This window comes from Rhea pennata, chromosome 19 (assembly GCF_028389875.1).
Source record: "Rhea pennata isolate bPtePen1 chromosome 19, bPtePen1.pri, whole genome shotgun sequence".
NCBI classification, from domain to species: domain Eukaryota; kingdom Metazoa; phylum Chordata; class Aves; order Rheiformes; family Rheidae; genus Rhea; species Rhea pennata.
In genome coordinates, this window is record NC_084681.1 from 5,646,131 (window position 1) to 5,671,892 (window position 25,762).

Consider the following 25,762-nt stretch of genomic DNA (forward strand, 5'->3'; position numbering starts at 1 on the left):
GCTGGTAAAAACTCAGAAGTGACAGTAGTTAAATTTGCAGTAAGCATTTGTTTTTATTTGGAATTCTGTACTATAAAACCTGTGCAAGAGTGAGAACCTGTATCACCCACAAGGTTATTATAAGGAAAGCTTAAAATGCAGTACTTAAAAAGAGTCAGCTTACCAGCTCCGAACATGAACAAAGTTTTCAAATTTTTTATCAGTTACAAATTCACAGAATTCCTGAATCTGTCCAAGTGCAAATTTTACATTCAGCATAAAAAAATGAGAAGGCACTTTTATTATAAAGATAAAACTGTTAACAGAGTTTAACTACTTGATGAAAATAACTGAACAACTAATGCTCATCTGCATTGTAGCAGAACAAAAGTCTCTGCAGGGTAGGAACATTGAAAAGAAATGATTGATCCCTTTCCATTATTTACTCAGTACATAAAATTAGAAGTAACAACAGCATAGGAACAGGCAGGATTTGTTTTCTGTTCTGTTAATCATGGATGACAGTTCAGATTCCTACCAAGAAAAAAAATCCAATTATTTTCTGGGGACACAGGAAAAGAACCTGCTTTCAGAATATAAAGGCAAACAGTTTAACACTGAATGTCTTCACCCAACTATGAAAAGGCCCAATTTTATTAGACTTCTATATGTGGAAAAGCCCTTACTAATTTCCATGGAGATTAACGTAGGCAGCAATAAGGCCAAAACAGAGACTAGATTATGGAGTTTCTGTAAATACAAAGTGGTGTTTGGCTGCTGCATAAAAAGATGAAACTGTACAATGGAGTAGTTAACTTGAAGGAAAAGCTTTCTTCTATAGTTGTAATAGTCCTTTTGGTTTACTTGTGTCAGACGTCAAGTGTCACTTTATATAGAGGTGAATTTAGAAAGCACAGTTTAAAGGCCCCAATACTTTAAAAATAATCACAGAAGGCACGACAAAGGGTAAACATTTGAACATTTCAGACAAATTATCAAGGTGCAGATACCAAGTAACTCTTCCACATGGCTTAATATTCCAATACTTATTTTTTGTTGTGTCAAAATATAAGACTTAGTTGTTTATACGTTAATGGAAACGGTGCATAGTATTGGCATCAGAGAATTGTGTTCAGTAAAAGAATTCATGTCCGCTCTCAGCATTCTTCATCCTTATTAGCGTCTGGTTTCAGCAGAGTGTCATCAATTTCTTCATAAATAGCTCTGAAAGATGAATAGGGCAACTCCTACATCACAGTTGATTCATTTTATTTAGACAAAATGCACCAACAAAATCCTGCCCAGGCTTAAACTGCCAAGGGTTTAAAGTGTTTGCTTAATAGAGTAGCATTAGTTGCAAGATGCTCAGGTTTACATAGAAGTGAAGAGCTAATTCTATGATGTGTTTGATTATATGTTTAATGAGATACCACTGGATGTTTTCACTCTTGATGGAGTAAGTTTGGAAACATGACTGCAAAACGTAAATGGCCAGTTTACCACACAGCATGTAATTAGTGCACTAGTTAGGAAAAATACCAACAAAGCATTTTTTATTATCCCAGAAATTGATTTTTCCTCAGAAGTAAGTTTTGTGCAGATGCTCAATTTTTGGCAGTCTACTGGTAGAAAGGAGATTTTTGACATCTCTTGATAGTTTCATACCAGTTTATCTGTCTATTTGGCCATCTGGAGAGTCCCAGCATCCATTTCCTTTTGTAGCTTACGCTTAAAGTAGAGGTTTTTAAAAATCAAGATTGTTATGAACTGGCATTTCTTTAGTTACCTAGCTCCAAAACTGCTTGTATTGAAGTGTCAACCAGCCTCCTTCACCAGGACCTCCAACTGTGTTTTATTCATTTTCTTTTCATGTCACTGAACAGGATTTTAGTAGATACTGTTTTTGACATAGCAATAGTCCACAGTTTCTACAGATACTGTTTAATGAACAGACTAGAGAAGTTTATTTTTTGATTGGTTACGCCATGCATATTAAAATAAAATGTTCAAAATGCAGCCATTCCCATTTGTATTAGCAGTCCAGTTGGTCAGGTAACACAACCTAATTTGTGTGGTATGTTTTCTAACTCAGAAGAAAAACCCTTCTAAAAGCCTTCTTGCCTCTGGCACTTAAGAATACTGTAGACAATTTATTTTAGAAGTTACTTACTCTTTGGGAGCCAAGGGATCAAATTCCATTATCTCATAGTAATGAGGTGCCTGTGATTTGCTTTTTGATTCAGCTGAAGGGTAAAGACCGATAGATTAATCCAGATTAATCCAGATTTAAAGCTAAATGAAAAACATGCTTACTATATGTTACTTTTTCAAATCTTTCTGAAACCCAGAAGACTATTTCCCATGTATCTGGTTACTTTAAAATTCTACAATGGTCACGGATCTCTAAGAAAGGCCATAACCTATATGAGATCTTGTCATCATTGTTGCTGCTCCTAGTCTTTAACCAACATTATGTAAAGCTCTTAAGCACTAACAAGGAAAAACATCTCCATGAAAGTTAGGTTTGTAGTATTTTTTACCTGCTAGTGATACTCCATTTAATGATGTTGTATGTCCAGTCTGCAGATTTACTGCATTCAGAGGCACTGGGCTTAAAAGAGTTGTAAGCTAAGGAAAAAAAAAATGGTACATTAGACAGATCAATCTATGAGAATCAGTTTGACTTAGATTCATAACTACTGACTTTAGATTCTCAGACTACAGCAAGTAAATCCTAAAGATCAGGTCAACAATCAGCAATCTAACTAATCTCAATTCTCCATACAGTAATGTTCAAAACATCTTTTAGTATTATCGATAGCGCATCCATGTGATTTACTTCTATGTATTTTGTTATACTACGCAGACTCAGAGACTGCATCATTCATAGTACGGCTGTCTGCTTTAACTTGCTGTCTAAATGCAGAGCGTGAGTGTCTGTGGGGGTATTGCTTCTTATCTTTTCTATTTCATACTGCCTACTGCAGAATAGCATTCAAATTCTTAACACTAAACCCCTCAAAGCCCCTTTGTATTTGCTTTTCTTCAGTCATTGGTATTTTGTCTGCAGCATACACCACCTGTGTATGCCTACACAGCCTACATTGTATTTGATTTTTAATGTTTTTTCTCTCCCTCCCCCTTTTTTTTGGTCTTATTTAAAATAGGAAATACACCAGAGTACAATAATAGTGGCAGGAAGAGATCTCAGCCTGCTTCATACAGCATGAGATTAAATACAAATAATACAGAAACTGCTTTCTCTAGACTCCACTAAGATTGTGCTGGATCCAACCAGATACGTTTTCATATTAGCATCTGTGATATCAAGAATAATTTGGTCACCAAATACAGAGCATTCTCTGATGTCTGGAGAAGGGCCATAGTATAGATCTTTGTATCCCATTTGGGCATCAGTCAGGGTAAACCCAAGTAGTTCTCTTTTTGATATTTTCCAGCAAAGAATAACTATTCTGTATATGACTGGTACTCACATTGCTATATATATGTCCAGCTGGGATGCTTACACTATTGTTTTGTGCTTCAGCTGCAAATCTAGGAAAGAGTAATACATTAAAAGTAATTGAGAAACTATTAAAACTATATATTCTGATCATTACATGTTTTGCTGGTCTATCTTTACCTTATGTCACAACTGAGAGCAGCTAGAGCAACTGGGTGAATGTCCTGTTCACATAATAGATGGGAAGCTGCAAGGGCTCCCCTCTTATCTTAAACTGTTTAATTTACAGACCTCTACAGTTCATCTGTTTCTTCCTTTCACTGAAGCACTGGCAAGACTCAAGCACAAAATCATAAATAATTTTGACCCTTGAGATAAAAACATGTTAAGCAATGTTTAGAGCAAAGGTAGTTTTTCACCTGCTTAACTGAACTGATATGTAAAAGCATTAAATAGTTGTGTTCCCTAAGCTTTCCATAAACTCATTGGATCAATTACATAAGACGGATATCTCTAACTGTCTAGTGAACTATCTAGTGTTACTTAGTGTTTCCACTGCTTGATAAAAAGATTACTTACAGGAACTGCTGAGATTCTGTAGTAGTTGCTAAATCTAGCTGCGGATAAATTGATGGATGATGCCTGTTTGGATCTTCAGGGTGTGCAGATATGCAATCTAAAATTCAAAGTGATAATTAATAATCACTTAAACATTACTAAATAAGTGTTAACCATCTGTACTATTAGCATTTGTGGTGGGTAAAGTTTTGGTGGGAAAGCATATAAAGATTCTGAAACTACTTCTGTTTGTTACAAGAAAGGCAAAATTCTAAAATCTTCTCAGAGTTGTTATATGTAATATATTCCTCTCCTTGAAATGTCAGGACATCATCAATAGAGCTCTATATGGAAGATACACTTTAAACTCCTTTCAGTACTTCTAAAAGATTAAAATGGAATTATAAGTATTTACTCTTGGGAGTATACTTTAAGTTAGGTATGTATAAGGACTCCCCTAAACAGTCAGTGGATAGAGGGGGGCTTATGCAGACAGTAATTCAGGGTACCAAAGTTAGGAGTTTAATTCATTCCTTTGACTATGAAAGAAGTCTAATGTTAGAGGACACAAGTGTATTTTTGGAGCAAACTATTGATACACCAGGTGCCTCCATGAAGAAATGTAAGAAAATAAGAGAAAGATATCTGTATTCCTCTTTTCTCAGCCTACAAAATAAGCAAATACCTTGCTGTTTTACAGGCTTCACTGTAACAGAGAACAGAAAATGTTTTACTACTCAAATTTTGATAATGCAGAAGAAAGATTATTGCTTCCACTGTAAACAGAAACCCTTATACTATCTTATATGTTTTTCTATATACACACATCAATTCTAACATTCCTTAAAGTTAAGAAGTATGATAGTTTACTTCTTGATCCCTCCACTAAGCTTTTATTGGTTTGCTTTAAGAAATCAGACTGCAAGGGAGATGTGAATTCATCACTCACTAAGGCCTGAAAACTGAGAAAACTCAGAGTTGGGTCCCACCACTGCTGACACAGGAGATGGAGAATCTGTAGAGAGGTCAAGCAGATCACTTGAGGGGGCAGACGGCTGTTTCCTGTACAGCTTAACATTTAACAAGGGAGAAAGTTAAAATAAATAAAAACGACCTCTGCCTCAAATATAGTTTTAAACACATAAATTGCTATTTTCACAGAATATAAACCCTTGAAATCATAATATATTTACTACTAAAAACTGGATAGACAAGATCAGGATTTTTTTTGTTTTGAAAGTGATAGCTAATGAAACAAAGAAACACCTTCCAGAAAATGTAGCTTCAGCAACGTTGCCATTTCAAAAATTAAGGAATACAGTTCCAAAGTTGAAAATGGAACTGACCCAGTTCCAAAATAAAAATGTGAATTTGTTTAGATACAAGTTTGATATCAATTTTCTGATTGACCCTATGCAACTATTTTCACAGTTATTATTGCTGTTATCATAATTTGATAAATACTTAGGAGATTTTCTTTTTCATGTACTATAGAGGATGGGAAATCTTCAAAAATTTCAAGATTTCCTAGAAGATGCAACAAAGATTTCCTATGTTTCTCCTGTGAATGTGTTAGAATTAAAAATGAAACCAACAAAAGATTTAACAAAATCACATTATTGAACCGTATGGTTTGGCAACTTCAGATTAAGAAAAAAAAAATGTATTTTAAACTTGGAGACTCCTGAATAATTTTAAGAAGAACAGACTGCCTCATTTGGATTATTAACTAATTCAACAGTGCATCCATCAAGCAAAAACATCTACCTACATAACCACAATGTAGTAATAGCAGTTTTTCAAGGAAAACAAGATTGTTTCCTACCTTTCTTTAGTAATTATTGGCTGTATTTCAGCATTCACAATGCAGTCATTTTCATATTGAGTTCTACATGACTGTGCAGTTGTGGCTTACTAGAAGCTGAAACATGCACAAAACTACTTTTGCCAATATAATTAGTAACCATAATTACCAATCAATAAAGGATAGTCATTAAAGATCTGCTGAGATACATCTACAAGCCATTGTTCAAAATTCAGAAAAAGCTTTGACTTCCCAAAGGGTGTGGTGGTGGGGAACACATCAGTAACTGAATTCTGATGGTGTAATAGTATTTCAGTCTATAAATGCTTACACAGAATAAATGAAAACAAACAAATGAAAGAATGGTTCCTCATTTCATGTTCGGCAGGTAATAGTGCTTAGCTATACAGGTAATAAACCAGCTTTTGAATAGATTTTTTTTGCTGTTTCTTGCTTGCTTGCTTTCTCATTATTCCTTACCAAACTTCCATCTTAGATTTGACATATTTGCTACTTTACCTACATGAGGTTGTATGAAATTCTGCAAGGGAGACTTTTGAAAAAAATCAGTAGAGCAGCAGCATCCTACTGAAGACAGCAAGCTGTAGTTTTCAATTAGAGAGTAAAATACTATGCGTATCAAAAACATTTCTCACAATGAATAGAAAGGAATGTTTACAGTCCTGCAGTTCATCTACAATTACTCACCTCTTCACGTTCACGTTGTATTCTCTGATTCTCCAAAAAACGAACTCTATTTCGAGAGAACCTGTTGAAATTGAAGAATTAAATGTTCATTCTGATATTGTAGCAGCATCATTTTTAAGAATCTGGCAGTTATTGCCAAACACTAACTTCAAAGAACTCCAGAGAGGCACGGAAGTAGCACTACAGGTGCTTTTCTCTGGGGTGCTTATCTCTACACTAGCAATTTGGCTCACTACTCCAGTGCTGTGGTCCTCTCTGATCACATTAATGCCAGTTAGTTTGTTACAGGGCTCGCATCTAGAGACAGTCATCTATTTCCTTCAAATAAAACCAAAGTACAGCTGACTAAATCTGCCCCTGAACTCACACCAGACAGTTGAGAGAACACATACTGTGCTAAAAGTCTGGCTCCTTCTGACCAGAATAGTCTTCAAGGTGTATCCTAGGAAACTTTCTCTCCTCAGAAGTCCCCACGTTCCATCATGTCGTTCCCCAGAGCATACCACACACCTACTCTGGCACATATACCTGATATAATAAGAGGGCTTTTGAAACTGAAAAAAAGAAAAGAAAAGAAAAAAACACCTGCAAAAAATTACATGTATTGGGAACCAAAAGAGTGCTGCACTGGGTCCAAAGTAGATCCAGTTAAGTGATACTCAACGTGCACAATGCTAGTCCATTTCAGAAGTAAGGATCTTAAGCAGTAAAATCTTTATAAGACTGTCTACAAAACTGCAGCTGTGGTCTATGGTTATCTTACTGGTGAATGCAAGCCAAGAACAACAGAAAAATCTTCCCAATTTCAGAAGGTAAATGTTTCTCTGTAACACAGTAAGAGCTGAGAAGTTGCTAAAGCCACTAGAGGGAGTCATTGCTACATATACTAAGACAGTTTGCTGCACAATGATTGCTCCCAATTTAATTTGGGCTCTATATTAATGAACAGAAACAGAGAATGCAGCTTAACTTGTTTTCAAACAATACACACAGTATGAAGTAGCTGCAGCTAGTTAAAATCAGTTTGTCCTTTACACTTCACACTGTTCAGACAGATTCCCAAAGAACAAATCTTACTGTTGCAAATATTAACTGAATAAATCATATTAACTGAATAAATCCTCATACTGATCAACCATGAAGTGCAATGCATATGCACTCAGAAAAGCTGGTTAAATACAAAACATAACATAATAGTACTGAAGTGCAGAAGTTTTCTGTCCAGTTTCACAATGGCCACTAATTGCTCCTTCAATCACTGGTGAGTCTTTCATAAGGAATTTGTTGAATTATAACCACAAACTACTATTCAAAATTCAGGAGACTCTTGGCGTTGCCAGTATTCATCGGTATTAATAAAAATGTAGACCCACATTTGAATAAGTGGATTTACAGAAGCCAAACAGAATTCTATTTTTGCTTTACTAAAATAAAAACTTCCTAAGGCAAGAAGTAACTCAATTAATCCAAGGCAGTTACTATAAAACATGCAAAACTGCTGCAGAAGTTAGATTCGAGGATCAGTGAAAATTAAATATTGTCAAGACTAGCCCCAAAGTTCGTGCTACAACACTTGAAAGATACAGTGATATTTCCAGCGTAGCATTCAGAGGAGACTTAAAAATAAAAAAGACAAGACTATTACTGCTCATACGGTAAACATCAGAACATATGAGTGACAACAATCAGCCTCCTGAGTGGCAAGCTGAATACTAAATAAAATGGTAATTCACTCTGAGGGACCAGGTTATCTTGTCATGGGACAAGGGTCACGGGCTCACCAAGTAAAGATTACAACTGCTCCTCAGTGTGTGGCCACACTTAATTTTAACTGCAGCAACTGTGAAGTAGCCAGACTATGTTTTGCATGAAACATGTTTTCTGCTGATCCTGCTCTAACCTTCAAGTTCAAGCAGTATTCCCAATATTAAAAAGTTACTGCATTTTTGTTCATGGTATCTTATCTATATGACTCAGAGGAAATATCACAACCCTAAAAACACATTTTAATACATAAAGTAGCATTTCAATTGAAACAGATCTTGGAGCATGCGGTTTCTCTTTGTGGAAGTGATACCAGGAACAGGATCAAGCCCAGAGCAATTGACACTAAATAATGAGAATAAAGTTGTGGAATTTCATGGTCTGCACAAAAGGTGAGAGGGTTTCAAGGACAGCAATGTATCTAGCTGTTAAGATTATAAGCACTGGTTAAAGTACGTTGAATTCCTGTCTCCTTCACATTGTGTTGTGTAATTTGATCAGGGGCCTACCAAGTCGTCGTCATTTTTTTTTTTAAACAGATCAGATAAACGCCTGTTAGAAATGCTCTTACCCTCTTCTCCCCTACTTCACACTGATGTCTTTTAATGCATTTCTCTTACTATTTACGTCAATGTGTTAGATCCAAGTATGTGACAGGTCCATATACCTCTAACACTTGTCAAAAGTTACAGCATTTTGCGGAAGGATGGCTACCTGAAGTTTGTCTCCTTATGCCAATTTACTGATTGTCATAATAAGTGATGGAAAAAATATGTAATAGATAAAGCACTTCAATCCAGCCAGCCTTAAAAATAGCTCTTCAGATGGTTTTGAAAGATCATGTCTTCTACATGCGTAAAGCAAAAGTCTTTAATTTGTTCCTTAACCATTGCCCCTTGATGCATAATCATTTTTAGAACATTTCTTAGCAAAAGAGGAGATAAACTACTTAACACTGAAGCCTAATTCACATTAAAGTGCAATACTTCCCATGATTATACTCACTCTGATTTTTTTGGGGGGAGGGGAGGGAATACTGGAATTTTGAGTCTAAATTTCACTTAGTTTTTGCAAACAGCTAGTCATGCTACCCATGATGTAATAGACAAATACATGGGATGTTAACACAAGCACTGAGTGCTTCCATGGGTGAAAGAATAAACATTGTCTCCTGCAAGACAGGTAGGGCAGCTTGTTTCAATCCAGTTGAGAAAAACAAGCGACTCTTGATTTCTGTCAAGGTTGTTTAGAAAGGAGAGTGCATATTATTTCCTGGAAGTGCATACACTACGCAGAAAGAATGACTGTTACCAGCAAGAAAGAGCTTGTAGCTGACTAATGGCAAACGTACTGCACATTACTAGAAAGGAACATAAAAATCCAAAATGTTTTTTGTGTGTATTTCTGTCTGATTTCCAGTATACACTGTTAATTTGTTTTACCTCTTTCTATTGGTTTTCTAACTAGCTTTATGAACTGCTTCTGAAAAGTTTAGGGGATGGCAAATATGTAGTTTTCTTCTTTTGTGATTTTTTTTCCCCTGGACTTAAGGTTAAAGTCTGTCTCTTTGTGGAGAATCAGTATTAGTTATATGGACTACTTGTGTTCATTACATGCATTTATCCAGTTAGGATACTGGATATAAGGAGAGAGGTTCTGTACTTACCTTTCATGTCCCAGGAGAACATTATTCAGATCTTCATTTACTTGTATTAATTCAACTGTCACATCTTCATTCTCCACTGTCACCAACAATTCCATGATCCTCTCCTGCATCATCCGACAGGTCTTATACAGTTTCTGCCCAACGCAGAGGAGGAAAAAAATAAAATCTTAACTGAGGTCTCCCAGTTTGTCAGTTCTGGAGAAGAACAGTAAGACAACTGAGTACTGCAGACTCATGGCTACCATTCCTTAATTTATACAAGCCACACAAATACCAAGGGTTGCAAACAGAGTAGCAACTCCGATCCCTACCCTTCACCCAAATGTGACCCACCTTCGTTTCCGAAGGCACATCTGTCTCTAAAGACTATATTACAAATTGCAAACAAAAAACCTCTAAAAAACACAAAAAAATCCAACTAAACAAAAAAATCCCATGCTTACAGGGGATGCAGAGGAAATCTCTACTGAACCTGATTCAGTGCAATTAAACTCTGTAGGATACTTCACATGGAAGTAATGAACACAATCCTGGTTCAAGGCTTGCTTAAAGAAAGAAAATACTAGCCTAAAGGACAAAGAGGGCTCTGTGACACAAGTCCCTAGCTCTATTTCTCTAAATGGGGAAATTTGGATGTGTTAATCCATATACTTTTAAATAAAGTAACACAAACCCAGCAAAATCAGTAGATAGGAGATTACTGAAGATTTACTGAGTGGAATTTTGCATTACTGCCAGCTGGAATGGAAGTCAGTTTATTCCTCTCCCTGCAGATTTTGCATGTTCAAAGAAGCAGATTCTTTAACATCAGGAACTTTAACTCAGCCAAAAATATTTTTTCCCCCCGTCTCCCCCCACAGTGTATCTGCAAATGCTGGCTCTGCTTAAGGAAAAAAAATGGAGGGGGAAATGACTCAGTTTGCACACTGCTATTCATAAATTGCTCTGGTATTGTTTTCAAACTGATCTGATTTTGCTCAAAAACATACACTCCACATAAATAACTACATTTTTGTAAAAGGAAATTTTGCACCCTTCACAAAATCTCTATAAGGATTACACAGTACCGTATCTCCCAGTATCGCGTCCTCATAGCCCATGCAAAAAAAACCACTCAAAAATACATTCAGTTTGATATCTCTAAGTAAATTCAACTCTACGTCTTACTTCTGATCCTCATTTCAAAAACGTGCATTTCTAATGAATCCATCATACAGGGGGACTAGCTCCCTTGTAAAGATCTATATTCAGAGATACTCATCTCAATCAGATTTGCTAGGTTTTGCTCCTATCCACAACAATGCATGTACTCTTATGTACATCTCGTGCTTTACCCGAAACAGGGATGGAGAAGAGAGGGGCTAGTCACTTATGAAGCTACAGAAAAGAGCTGTGATACCATTTATCCTATTAGAATTTTTATTAAGAGACAGAGGATAATCAGAAGGACTGAGATTAATCATCTCCAGCTCACTTAAAGCCTAAAACAAGCAGCTCTTTTAAAAGACTTTGTTCTCCAACAACAAAAGCTTAACAGCAAGCAATCCAAGTAAAGCTACAAACAAAATGGAACAGTAAACACTCTTAAAGAAACACATGCTTGACATTTTACACGTCTCAGATACAAGGAAAAGGAACATAAAAAACAAGAGTGAAATTAATGTACAAGGAATTAACTTTTATTCCCTCCTCCATGAATGGGAATTCCACTCCCTGTTCTCAACTTTTGACAGAATTTTATTACTGGGAGTGTCAATAAGAATCCACTGGTTTACTGTAGGCATCTTAATATATGCATCCACATCCAGAAGGGCCACTCTAGGAGCCTGGAAATGAGAAACATTCTTTTTCTGTTTCACAAGTGAAACACTAACCTAGCCAGGTACCGGATGGAGGTGGCCAAGTGTAATAAACCAGTATAATCTCCTACCTGGGGTATCTTTCTCTGGCTGGTTAAATCATCAAGGCCAGTTTGCATCTTGGCAGCTCTGTAAGTCGCAGCAGCAGTACAGAAGCAAAGTACTGCACACAGAACAGCCATGGATCAGCTGCTTAGATGGTATCCATTGCTGCAACATCCTATCCTCAATTCCTTAGCACAGGTAAATCAAGCCCTTTGCAATCTACTGCAACAGCTACTTGTCTGCGCTTAAAGTCTACTTTACTCAGATCCTTGCTATGTAGGCCCTTCCTCCTTGGACCTACAGCTCCACAGATTTCTGCAAGTGACAGTGTTGGAGGTGCCAGGAGTTTCAAGGGTAACAGAAAGCACTGAGAGAAGGATTCTGTCTCCCTCCAGATACTCCATGGAGGGAAGGCTGTCTGGTTCCCCCAGACAGCAGTGCTGCCTGTCATTAAAGGTGAGATGCAGTGGGAAACTGCTGCTATCCCTCCATATCTCACCTTTCATACTCACATTCCTCACCACTTGTGAACCAATACATAAAAGGACCCAGCTGAACAGCTCAACCTTGAAGACAACCCAACACCGCTCAATAAGAGTTCCTTGCTGAAGAAGAATGCTCCACCGGGCAAGAGAATCACACCTAAGGGTTGTAGAAACTAGATCAGTTCTCCAACACATTTAAGGTTGGCAAATTACCAAAAATGTTTCCTCATCATGTAAGTTTGGAGGTAAGTTTAGAAATAGAAGGATGCAATTTCTCAATTCTTGCAGAAAATAAGAATTAAAAATGTCCATTTGGTACAGGTCACTAGCTACTCCAATGCTAAAGTAATACAGCATTTTAAATTTCTAAACTGGAAAATACAGCATAAGCATGTAGAAAGAATGACATTACAAAAAGAAGAATGCATATTCACTACCAAAGCCAAACTTGATTATTGTAATATACTTTCTTTAGGCTACACTTGGAGAGCACGTGCCTTCATTTGCTGCACAGCAAGCTCCCAGTCTTTGAGGTCATGCACATAAGACTGAAGCTTCATATTCTTCACTGGCCTTCAGTCTGCCTTCAAGGTATTGGTAATAATAAAGAGATGCTTAAAAACGCCAGGGTGGATATGTGAAAGATTGTGTCATCATCATCTTCCCACAGGGAAACTGCATTCAACTGGAATGTTCTTGGGACTGTTTGACAGAACATACTTAACAGAGAACCCTATATTATGGTATTCTTTTGCCTTTGGAATTACCTAGATCTTAAATTTACATTGCAAGCTGTATTGTCCTTTTCTGTCTATCTGGATGTCAGGGGAAGGTGAATGAAACAAGAGAAAGCTGAACAACACTGCTGTTGGTTTCCATTTTGCAGTCTGAATCCAGGTGTTACAAGGAAGGATACAATGTATGTTTTAAAATTAACTTTGATCAAAACAACGCAACAGTCTCTGCCAGATGAGTTATAGCATACCTGTAAAAGATTCATATCATCCGGATTTTCAGAGCCAGGAACATTTTCTTTTAATATTGATGACATGACTTTCACATTCATTTTTGCCATATCCAGTTCACTGTACAGTTTCCCAATCTGTTCAGTTCAACATGACAGAATATTGTGTATGTAAACAGAGCAACAAGAATAATTCTTACCTCTAATATACACTTTCTATTTCATCAGGTATAACATGGGTCTAATTAGCACTGTTTCATGCCAGTGACACTCCATGAAAACAAACTGAATTAGCCTGGATTTTATACGTCCAATCAAACTGAGATCTAAATCTGAAACTACTTTTTGTCTTCCTTTCAGTTAAGTTGTTTTACTATTGATGAGGCTGTTGCTCTTTTTAGTTATCTATATCACAGGTAGGAATGGAAGTAGATTGTCCTTTCCTTTCTGCTTTTTGTAATAAACTCCACACACAACTCGCATGCAAAAATAAGTTTGGTTTTCTCACTTATCTTTGAAGTAATTTCTACAATTTGCATAATAATATCATAAAAGATTATTGGAAATTCTCATGACTAAGTAAATGATTCCATTTCCCAGTGAGCCGTGCCCTGGTATTAACTCAAATTACTTCTGCATACTTTACTTTGCCATACCACCATACAAAAACTTCTTCAGGAGAGGGCAGATCTAGAATCCTGAATACAGAACTATGCCACTTGAACTAATTGAAATCATAAAGACATTGGCAGCATACTACAAGTGGAATCTCCTGTCTTTACATTTATAGTAATGTACCTGCTCAGGAGTCAGCAAAAATGTTGGACCAGTGGGAAGAGGCAATAAAGAACATTTTGCAGGGGAGGCAGAAGATGGTGATGACTTTGTAGAATGCTGAGATGATGCCTGTTGAAAGACAGAAGACCAGAGCTGATGTTTAATGGAAGAACAGAAACCAACATCTAGATCAGAGTACTACAAAGCATTTTTGTCAGACTAGACAACTGGGCATTAGTTTTCTCATAATCAAAACACCTAGGACATTTGTTGAGTAAGTTACATTTACTAGAATAAATCTAATAGCTATTTTGCAATGGAATCAGACTTAGAATTCAGATATCTTTTAAATGAGTTTGCTAGTAAATGATTCCATCCCAGGATAAAGTGTGAATGGCTAAGATCAGACTGTCCTCTTGAGCTCTTAAGCTATCTAACAGAAAGAAGAGTCCCTCTTAAAGTGCAATTGCAACTTTAAAATGAAGGATAGTTTAGAATGTGATCACACATGCAAGCAGGAGCAGGGTAGGGGGCTGAGTCTGGGTCTCCGTGGAAGATGAGCTACCAAGGCTTTCTAGATTCAAAAGCTGCAAAACTTGGACTGCAAAAAGCTTCATTTGCATTTTGAGTTGAATTTACAGCAGTACAAAAAGCCTCCATAGACTGTGTACTTTAGAACCTTCATTTTCTGATTCTAAGTCAAACACTGTATTCAGGTCTGCTGTTGCTGAAATCAACAGAAGGTTTGCTGCTGACTTCCCTGAGCAGATAACTAGATGTGGTAGACAGTCGTCTCTTTTGTACTTAGTATAGAAAAAAAATAACTGTCTAGTGAAAGCATTCTCTATACAGCTTGTTCCAACAGTCCGAAATACGTGAATTTTTGTGCACTTCGCTATTCAAACCAAACTCAGAATGACTCTGAACCATTCCTGTGTGCACTGATTATAGATCTACTTCTGTAATTGCAAGGTTCCACCCAATCGTTTCACACCTCTCAAGTCTTGTGAAATTGTTTCTAATAGAAAACAAATTTTGAAAATATTTGTTCCTAAGCAAATACTGTGTTTTCAGCTGATATCCAATGCTCAAGTCATATTTATAATTTAAGGTAATCTAGATACTATTTAATGATACCTATTACATATAAGTTTAAATAATGAAGGTAGAGATTACCTCATACAGGCTTTGCAAACATCTAGACAGATGTATAGATAATAATCTTTTGTTGTAAGTTTATACCTATCTCAATTTAAAATTAATCATATATAATGCCCATGTTCTGCATGATAAGTGTTTTCATGAAAATCTTACTCATATTAGTTGAGACTTTCAAAAGTTGATGAGTTTGGAATACTCAGTTCTCATTCATTTTGGTGTAAACAGTGTGCCCAAATCCCTTGAAAGTGTCAAGAGACAAGATACATCCTTTCTGAGAAAATATACACTCATCTGTTGGTTGAAATGAAGTAAAGATACTATAATTCAGGCCAAGTTCCTTTGTTGATCTTAATTGTTATAATTGAAACTGATTTCTGCTCACATACTTAAACAAGTTGGTCATAGACTGCCCTGGAGCATTTTAAAAAAAACAAAACAAACACACCTTCTGTCTATAGAGCTCATAGAATTAACACATCCTGTTTCTTACTTACATTGGTCAAAGTATCCTTATGCATCCTCACCTTAGCTACCCCTGCGTTGGTGCCAGAAGATGGAAACTCCACTCCTTTCTTCAGCAATTCTAGGTAAACTTCTTTTACTTCGCTCACATCCACCGTTCCTTGGAACCCTCGGGCCCATGTCTAGTTTTGAAAAAGCAGGAACAGTAACAATCACAGAAATGGAGAGTCAGTTGGTCAGAGAACTGCTTTTAAAATATATGGTTCTAATGGCAGGTGGTTCCCTCCACAGGAGCTACTTGCTTTCTCCCTTCTCCCCCTCCAAACTGCACTCAAAGCAGTAGGAATGGGATGAAAGCTTCAAAGTTCCCTCTCACCTGGCTTGTTTAGTACAACCACAGAGGAAGTGCCTACACAAATTGGGAGGGGAATGCCAAAAGGCAGAGGTTGACAGTTTTCCAGAATTCCTTCAGGTTCTCTCTCTTTGTCTCTCACTCTGTTCTTCCTGCACGAAGCAGGAGCAGCAAGCAGTAAGTCCACTTTAATAAGTTTCCCATGAACACATTACAGTACAGCAATGTGCTCCGTCATTAAATATTTACCATACAGCAGAGAAACAAATACACATTGTTTACTCTAGACTTACCATGATAAAAGTTAAGATTTTCTCCTGCATGTCAATTGGCAAGTTGTATCTTGGATTCAGTAGTTTCACTAGTTTGTCTTTACAGAAATCTTTCTTCACGACTAAAGACTGGAATCTTGGGCCACAGTTCTCTATACACATGTCAAGCAACTGTACACAGAAAAAAACCTTCTATTACACAGATGCTAGGAAAAAAGAAATAAATTGTGTGCTTTTTCTTCCTCTTTAACTTGTTCCAAGGTGCTATTGTGCCACAGCAGTTAGTGAACATACAGTACCCTATCAGCATGAAATCTGTTTGTAGCCTGAAAAATGGCTCGTACACATTAAGTAGTAGTATTAATTCACTGCCTAGCACACAGGTACCCTGGTCTGAAAGATTCTGAAGAGCTCTACAGAAGAAAATAAGATTAATAGATGACTCTCTTCTAATCTTTCCTTCAAGTGGGAGACTAAGAAACAGAAAAGAACAAATTCAGTAACTCTGATTACAATTTCTCCATGTGTCACATTGTTCTGAAACAGAATAGGTGAATTGTTTCATCAGATTTGTCTTCACAAAACGTTTACTTTCAAAACTGTGCTTGAAAAGCTCAGATTAGGATCACTGCAAGTAGCATGTCTACCTTAATAAATACAACAGTATGCAATAACAACATAATACTTTCCATTGTAGACTTGGAGATGGTTGGTTACATTTCGCATTTTATAGAAATGAAATCAAAAGGCACTGTCCATAGGTCCCAATAACCTGAAATCAGATCAATACAAGTCTTGATAGAAAACAGGCCAGCCAGACTAGGTACGCAATCAGGAACAGAATTCATCTTGCCTGACACAGATCTGGAGACTGACCACAGGACTATGACGCCACATCTAGAGAAAAATGCGCAGTCTTGTGCTTTTTACTTCTCAACTGTATCTTTACCTTCTCTCCCAGTTTGAGGAAGATGGGAAGGTGCACAACAAGGGTAGAATTTGCAGAAAGTTTCAAAATGTTATGTTTTTAGAAACAAAATTGCACTTAAATCACACAATATACAGGAAATATTCCTCAAAAGGATACATAGATTTTAATGAGCACTCTCATGCTCATGACTGAAGTAGATTAAATATGCTTTCCTAGAGCAGACTATACTTGACTATGCTGAAATAATTTTAGTAACTCATTTTCTAGCCTCAGGACTTGGGGGGCATCCTCCTAGTACAATCAAGACCTTATGGCAGAAGATGTGTAAGACCAGATGAAAATATATTGCTGAAATAAAGCGAAGGCAGAACAAAGAGACAGCTGCAGACTGCTGTGCAAAAACAAACAAAAAAATCCCCCCCCCAAACCACTGAGAAATAGTTACCAAAAACTTCTTGGCTCAAATCATTTTTCATTTGAAACAGTACATGAAACATACACTAACAGGCCAAGTCATTTGCCTGTGCAGTACTAGTACTACAAAGACCGTTTGTGGAAAACATTCTCAACCTAATACATGGGAAATTCAGTATGCTACTCCACACTATTAATCCCCTACTTAAGGGACTAGTTATTTACCCTCTGAATGAAAGTACTGAAGCTAATGGTCTAGATCCTCCACTCAGTCATGCCAGTCAGTTCCCTTACAGTGAAACTAACCTGGTTTAAGAAAAAGAAACTGACTCAATTACCTTTATCTGGATCATTTACGAACAAGTCACTTTTATGCTAATAACATCTTTCAGTAGAACTTCAATATTATTTATCATTGCAAAGAGGACCTCACCTTCCTAAGTAGTTCCATTGGACTTAATGGGTCCAAAGCCAACTCAAGCACTACTCCACATAGGATAATGGAATCTCTCTGGAAACATGTTTTAAGAGCAGCAAGGGCAAATACACTTTAACAAACCCATTAAAGTTCCTCTAACTGACAGACAGGATCTGAGGATTGTTGGAAGTGATACAGCTGCTACATTCCAGGCTAGCTGATACTGGACATCCAGTTGAGAAAAGACCTGCACTAAGAGGAAAGGAGGCAGAACTGCATAATCAAAGACCGCAGGTGCACAAAGAAGCAACACAAAACTGAGATGATAAAAGGCATCTGAACAGACGTGAAAGCAAATTGCTAGAAAACTGTAACACATAAACAAAGGGAAAAAAAGCTGTCAGGGATAACAGAGGTAAAGCCAACAACTTTCCTTATCAGTATAGACCTTACTCAGAGTTCAGAGGGCCTAACTGGCCATCTAAAACAGCCAAATATGGTGCATAAAGTTATAGCAAATAGATTTAGTTTGTGACAGATGCTTCTAAAACCTAAAGTGAATGTAAGAAAAAAAATAGATGAATAGCTTGCTTCTTCATATTTCTAACTGAGAGCGAACAAGTCATTAATCCACCTCCAGGATTACACTCTACTAAATATTTACTAATGTTCTATCTAATAGAGTTTCTGAACAGCAGGACACTGTTTCCAGGTATCAACTCTTAACAGAAAGCTGTATGGACAGCTCTTTCAGCTTCTATCCATTAATTACGGTACAGTGGCTCTGAAGACCTTACCAACATTTTCGATTTCAGAATACTAACTTTTCAATGTCTCGGATTTTTCAAAATCACATATGTAACATTGAAATATAGATTTCTTTTGTTCCCACTCAATATTTTTTTCCCCTCTTTACCCATATATACCATAAAGTGTAATAAAATGAACTAGGATTTTTTTGATTGGTCAGTTAGAGAATTCTCTCTTTTATTTTTTTTAACTGTCAACTTTTTCAGATCCTCTGCTTTGCAAAAAGTTAAATGTTAGTTACTTTAACAAAGGAAGATCTGAAGGATAAATTGCTATGTTTTTTTTTTTTTTAACCTCTGAAGGCTTACACAGGATTTTCTTTCTGTTTTTCCTTTTAATATTAAGATAAGAAACCAAACTCCAACTCTGAACTTACCCAGTCACTTCCTTTGAAATGCTTTGTAATAGGGTAACACAGAAATTAAGTAGTACTTTGTCTTAAATTACTGCCCACGATTATTCTATGTAAGTGTGTGTGTGTGCGCGCACGCACATTTTGTGTGCGCAGAAAAAAGTATTGAGGGACAGATTTAAACTACTGTTCCATGTGCTGTTCAGATTTTAAGGACTCAGAGGCTTCAGAATGGGGGCACTGCAGCAAATGTTTTACAAAACAAAATCACGTTTAAGGGAGAAAATGATCAGGTGTCTGAGTATTCACTTGGTAACAGATATTACATAGCGAAGTCTATTAATAAGGACTCAGCTAAAAAATACACACTTCATTATATGCCTGCCTAAAAGGTCTAATCCTTCTTATTCTGTGATTGTGAAATCAGCACTGCCAAGCCTGATCTCTTGGCTTTATCAAAGATAGTGTATGAAGCAACCTTATGGCTTGACACACATGCACCTCAATCCATGTGACTTCGACAAGCACCAGGTAATTTCACTAAATTGGAGTGCATGAAGTTAAGTCATACCCAAGACACCATACAGCTGACACTCTCCCTTCTTTCTAAAAGTAAATAAGCACACATCTAAAACATATACAATGAGGATGATGTTGAGATTTAACATGTCTCAATGCAGAATCAGGGCTAACGTAAGCAATCCTGCTACTTCAGGCCAAGACTTTCACAACATTTCAGTCTGTGCACATTCTCTGGGAATGAACTCCTTAAGAAAGCAGTTTCAATAGAAAGATTAAATTCCAGAATTTCAAGGTTGAATAAAACAGGATCAAAGTACGTGTCAAAGCAAAAGTGGCCTGTAGATATGTCATCTTCTTAGCTGCATCTAGTCTGCCAATTTGATGTAGAGTCTTAAAAGGTGGGAAGATTCCATATGCTTCAGAGAAGGTACAGCTCACCAGAAGCAGGGTTTTTTTTTCATAAAAATAAATAGTCTTTTCCTTCTAAATTTCAAGATATGTGGATTTGTACATTTTTTTTTTTAATCTGGGAAATAATTTTCAGTTCCTTATTTGCAATGCCTTACTGTTCAATCTAAATATTTCAAAACAGGAAGTAGGAACAATTTCATTAAGACAATCAAGAATGTTCAAAAGAAAATATGTTACCATCCATAGCACACAGCAAGATGTGATTTGGGAACAAAGGAGTTAAAAGTCAAACAGGGTCAGCAGTGAGGTCATCAAAGGAAAGGTTTTTACACACTTTAAACTTTTGTCAGGGAAAACAGAAATAGCAAAAGAGCCAGGGCAGATAGAGAGGCAGGGATAGAAAGTCTCACATAAAAACAAAAGCAGAAAAGGGGTAGTTGAAGGAAAGTCTAGCACCTATATTAAAAAATAATAAAAAAGAAAAGATTAAGGAACTAGAAAGTCAGGGAGAAAAAGCCTGCAGTCAGAGAGAGGGAGCTGTGCCAAAAGGATGAGATTGCTTGGCAGCCACAATTACATGTGAGTGGATGAGAACAGATAGGAAGAAGAGTCCTGGAAACTTGAAAGAGACCGGGAGAAAATCATTGAATTAGAAACACAGCTAAAACCTGGTATGCGGTCCATCTCCAAGCAAATACAATAAGCTTCCAGGTCAAGATGACAAAGCTTTTCCCTGTATACCACAGAAACAAAATTTTTCTCCACTTTTACATTCTTAAGAGCTGAACTAGAATGCCACCTTGGGTACATCTACAGAGTAAATATCTAGGTAAAGACTCCTAAACCTAAGCACTGGGTCATTGTAACTCCAGTTGATTCTGTCAAACTACAGTACACAAAGTCTGTAGGAGAAAGAAAACAGTCCTGATGCAGGGACTGCAATTACAGAAACAGAGTGTTTCTGTTATGCAAACACAGAACACACAGAAAGGTGACTCATTAGACATTGGAGGAGGGAACAAGGAAAGAAGTGCGGAAATGGAATGAGCTAAAGGTATATGTTGATATGTTTAACATATTTATCTGCATCTCTGACTTGTCAGGTGACATTTGGGCAATTACTAAGTGTCCTACAATTCAACACTATCAATTGCCTATCTTCCCTGATTAGTTCTCCGTATGTGTTGATACAGATAATGATTTTGCACAGCAAATACCAAAACCATGAATAATAGTACTCAGAGTGTTATGCAGACAAACCTCTACATCCTCCCAAAAAGGAAATGGTGAAGAAGGTATTTCTAGACATATAATGAAACACAGAAATCCACAACAGCTTAAAAAACTTCTCACAATTATGCTAATTTCTCAAGAATAACTCACGTGGGGAATCTCTAGATTTATGATGATAATAGGAACTTCTTGGTACTTCCTATGCTATCTAAATAGTAGACTATGAAGAATGTTAACACGCTCCTGTGAACCATATATTGACCAAAATCAAAACTATGGCCCAAACTTCAGGAAAGTTTAGAGAGTGTCAAATTCTGAAGACTAGATCACTTCAAATGAAGATATTCCCTTCAAATGAGGGTATTCCCAGCCACTCCAACCTTTAGTCATAGCAATTTAATCTTACAGGGCTTATCCTGTATCTTGCTCTCTTACTTAACTCACCATTGTTATCCATATTCAAGTTTCTCACCTATATGTAATAACACTTGGTTTTAGAAAACAAATATCACGCATTCCACAATGCTGCATAACATACTTTAAGATCAGCACCAGAGTGTGAGTAATAGACTAAACAAACAGTCAATAGCCAAACATAGCTTTTATGTAACATCCCAACCCCATATCTTTTTCAAATAGGTGGGGCACTCATGGACGGACAGTCGTTGGAGTCAGTAAGAACCATGTTATTAGTATAATGCCAGATTAAAAACATAGCAGCAGTAAGTTTGGGAAGAATTTGAATCATCCAGTAGCTGTATGGAGCCCCAGTGGGCCACCCGATCCGCACTGTGGTAGTACTATATACACGAAGACAGAGAATGTCCCGGAGAGTTGTGCCAAAGGTAATTAGCATACCATCTTAGCCTTTCAAATATTTTTCTTCTTATGTCTAATTAATACAAATATAGCTGTACTTACAGACAGGGTAAGTCTGATCTCCTTATGGTTACAGTTTTTGGAAAGCTTTTTCTTTAACGCTTTAACTGCATCTTTAGGCCTGTGACAAGATATTAAATAGAAAAAGATACTAGTGAAATCAGACTGTTTATCCAGTTCAAAACTTCATCCAAGATCCAAAAATAATGGCCTAAGATACGGGGCCAAATTCATCCCTATGTTTACACTCACATAGAACTGAAATAATTGCCCCATTGCTTTCAGCAAAATCACTTCAGCATTGATCTAAAGTAACAAAGCAGTGAATCAGGCTTGTTACTGCCGACTGTACATTACTCCAGAGACTTGTGCAGAGGAGTGAAGTTATTCCTCTCTAAAATTTCCTCCAAAATTATATTCTTTCACTATTGTACAACAGATTTATTTAACTTCTATTGCTACAGAAGAGAGCAAAAATTGCCAAATATATCGGAGTTGACTAGTACCTATGTTTCAAATATAATGCAATTAAAAAAAATGTTCTCCTGGGAGTGCTGTCAAGAGTAGGGATGTCTTGGCTAACTATCCAATCTTATAATGGCAGGATGTTTTTAACTATTCTGAGTAATTGCCATGTATGGGTGGACAACCCATTCCTCTCCAGAGATAGTGGCACTTCCATCCTAGTCTTTTTGATTTCTATATATACACCCTGTATCTGTTTACATATCTATGTAGGAGGAAAAGGGTGGAAAATCACACGTGGGATATAGTTTTGCTCGTTTAATATGAGCTATGTATGCATACCCAGATATTACAACAATTAGGGCCACCTCAATGCTCCTGGTAAACAAAAGCAAGCTGTACTGAAGCCTCTTTAGGATCTCTCTAGAATCTAAGATGGAGCAATATGCACGAACATAACTTTTGAAAAGTTAAAAAGAAAAAATAATTTAAAGAAAGTATTTCAAAGTCAATAAAATTAAATCAGTATTTTCCATTACTGCATTTTTCAGTTTGAAAGGCCTGTTTATAGGGAGAAAAAAAAAAAAAAAAGATTTCTCTACCTTTTTTATACTATGGCAGCAAAGCTGCCATACCTAGTCATCATACTAATAGAGCATCAAGTCAAAACAGAAGTGATGGAAGGAAAGGGAAAGGGAGACAAAAATTTTGTCTCGCAGAGAGGTATTCCACTATTCAACTCTTGCTTCTTGCTCTTTCTCTGAGCATCTGGAACAATGCCAGTCAGAAGCTGTATATTGTATTAAAATAACCATTCATCTAATTAGTTACAGCAGTTCTGCTGTTCCTAATATCCTGTTCCAGACTATGACCAATAGTAGTTGCCTAGGAGGAAGTTATAACAAGTTCCTCTGTGGGCATAAGCTGTGCACAAGAGGAAGTCATTTGTTTAAGACAGCTTTGTTGCATAAATGCTCCGCATAAAAACTAACACTGAGGGTTAAAGCACGCAGTTGCCGATGGCACTGACTGGGAATATTACTGACCTTCCCAGTTCTAAGTCGGAGCCATAAGCGAGAGCATGGGATCAGAAAAAAAAAAATGAAGGAAAAACTCGTATAAAAGAAAATTATTGTGCAGTCACTATGGCATAACTCATTTTTCTGGAGAAAGTTCTCCAGACAGTATTAAAATAGGCCACTGATAGTAACTAGTTCTTGCAATGCAAAAAGGAGGATCTTATGTGGAAACTAATTTCCTTCTCCTCATTTTAGACATAGGAACAATAAAGCATGAAGCAGCAAGTCCAAGCAAAGAACAGCCTAGGCTCTGCAGCACGGGCCACGTGTGCCAGGTACGCCGGGTGACACCACAGATCTTCACTGAACAGAAACGCAGGTGTCACTTGACTTTTGCACTATGATATAGGTAGGCTGGGAAAACATCTGACTGGGAAACCTGATTTAAGCTGAAAGCGCAAAGTTTAAAATCACATTATAGACGATGAACTGCTCAAGGCCTTTTCCAGTAGGGATTTTTGACTCCGCAGTAATCGTGCGATTGTGGAGCTCGCAGGGGACATGTTCACTTGGGCACAGGCAGTGTCTCAAGCTTGGTGGCGTTTTGGGTGGCCAAGGCTCTTGCTGACAAGCAGCGCGGGTTGTACAACGCACCTCCGGGGAGGAAAACCTGCGTTTTCTCCTTTTCCTTGTGCCTGTGCACGGGAGAGAGCCTAGAAATCCTTATGACTGAGCAAGGCTCCCCCTGAGGCAGGCAAAACTCCTCCCCGACCCACAGACACCAGCACCTTGCGGGGTTTCGTTTCGGGTGACTTTACGCGTACGCCGAGCGCTGGGCGCCCGGTTCCGCCCTCCGGCGGAGCCGGTGCCGCTGCTGCGGCGCAAAGCTGGGCGATCCCGCGTCGCGGAGACGGCCGCGGCCCCGCTCACCCCTCCACCGTCGCGTTGATCAGGTCGCAGATGTGCAGGAACTGGCCCCACTCCTCCGTCTGCACCGCTCCAAAGGTCGCCTGCTCTGAAACGCCCGCGGAGCCGCCTTTTACCGCCGGCCGGACCTCCGCGGCGCCCCGCGCTCCCCTCAGCGGCCGGCGCGAGGCGGCGCCCCCCGGCCCGCGCTCCCCTCAGCGGCCGGAGCTCCGCGGCGGCCCGCGCTCCCCTCAGCGGCCGGCGCGAGGCGGCGCCCCCCGGCCCGCGCTCCCCTCAGCGGCCGGCGCGAGGCGGCGCCCCGCGCTCCCCTCAGCGGCCGGCGCGAGGCGGCGCCCCCCGGCCCGCGCTCCCCTCAGCGGCCGGAGCTCCGCGGCGCCCCCCGGCCCGCGCTCCCCTCAGCGGCCGGAGCTCCGCGGCGGCCCGCGCTCCCCTCAGCGGCCGGCGGGAGGCGGCGCCCCCCGGCCCGCGCTCCCCTCAGCGGCCGGAGCTCCGCGGCGCCCCCCGGCCCGCGCTCCCCTCAGCGGCCGGCGCGAGGCGGCGCCCCCCGGCCCGCGCTCCCCTCAGCGGCCGGAGCTCCGCGGCGCCCCCCGGCCCGGGCTCCCCTCAGCGGCCGGAGCTCCGCGGCGCCCCGCGCTCCCCTCAGCGGCCGGCGCGAGGCGGCGCCCCCCGGCCCGCGCTCCCCTCAGCGGCCGGCGCGAGGCGGCGCCCCCCGGCCCGGGCTGTCACCCGCCGCCGCCGCTCCGCTACTCACCGACCAGGCGCCCCACGGCGGTGCCGAAAGGGTCCTTCGGGGCTTTCCCGAAAGCCATGGCCGCCGCTGCCGCCACCGGTGAGGGTCGCGCTGCCTCCCTCGGCTCCGCGCCCGAGGAGCGGCCGCCCCGCTGGCCGCTCCCTTCCTGCCACCGGGGAGGAGCCGCCTCCAGGTGCCGCGGCGGCTCCGCGCTGCCGATCACGTGCGGCAGCGGGCCGGGCCGGGCCGGGCCGGGCCCTCGCCGCTCCCCGCGGCGGCCGGACCTCGGCAGCGGCTCCGCCCCAGCTCGGGCCCCCTCTGCGGCATCGCGG

The 25,762-nt window shown here is 39.3% G+C and overlaps 1 protein-coding gene across 2 annotated transcripts; it reads right to left on the reverse strand.

Annotated features, from left to right (window-relative positions):
• Positions 1–33: 33 nt before the first annotated feature.
• On the reverse strand, positions 34–25,591 carry TOM1L1 (target of myb1 like 1 membrane trafficking protein). 2 transcript variants are annotated; one of them, XM_062591649.1, is made up of 15 exons: positions 25,452–25,591; positions 24,704–24,783; positions 22,332–22,410; positions 16,341–16,490; positions 15,758–15,877; positions 14,094–14,201; positions 13,317–13,433; positions 9,943–10,076; positions 6,513–6,573; positions 4,950–5,070; positions 4,022–4,118; positions 3,474–3,534; positions 2,520–2,607; positions 2,150–2,222; positions 34–1,203 (listed from the first exon to the last, which is right to left on the reverse strand). In XM_062591649.1, the coding sequence occupies exons 4-15, from the start codon at positions 16,479–16,481 to the stop codon at positions 1,137–1,139; spliced, it is 1,188 nt and encodes a 395-aa protein (XP_062447633.1). In that variant the 5' UTR covers positions 16,482–16,490; positions 22,332–22,410; positions 24,704–24,783; positions 25,452–25,591; the 3' UTR covers positions 34–1,136. The 2 variants fall into 2 exon arrangements, with proteins under 2 accessions (XP_062447633.1, XP_062447632.1); XM_062591648.1 differs by having other exon boundaries at positions 24,704–24,788.
• Positions 25,592–25,762: the final 171 nt, after the last annotated feature.

Coding starts and splice junctions, on each gene's coding strand:
- TOM1L1 (XM_062591648.1), bottom strand. CDS start 25,509: ATGGCTTTCGGGAAAGCCCCGAAGGACCCTTTCGGCACCGCCGTGGGG. Junction 22,411..24,703: donor ATCAACGCGACGGTGGAGGG/GTGAGCGGGGCC, acceptor ATCTTGTCACAG/GCCTAAAGATGCAGTTAAAG. Junction 4,119..4,949: donor TTCTCAGTTTTCAGGCCTTA/GTGAGTGATGAA, acceptor TTTGAATTTTAG/ATTGCATATCTGCACACCCT.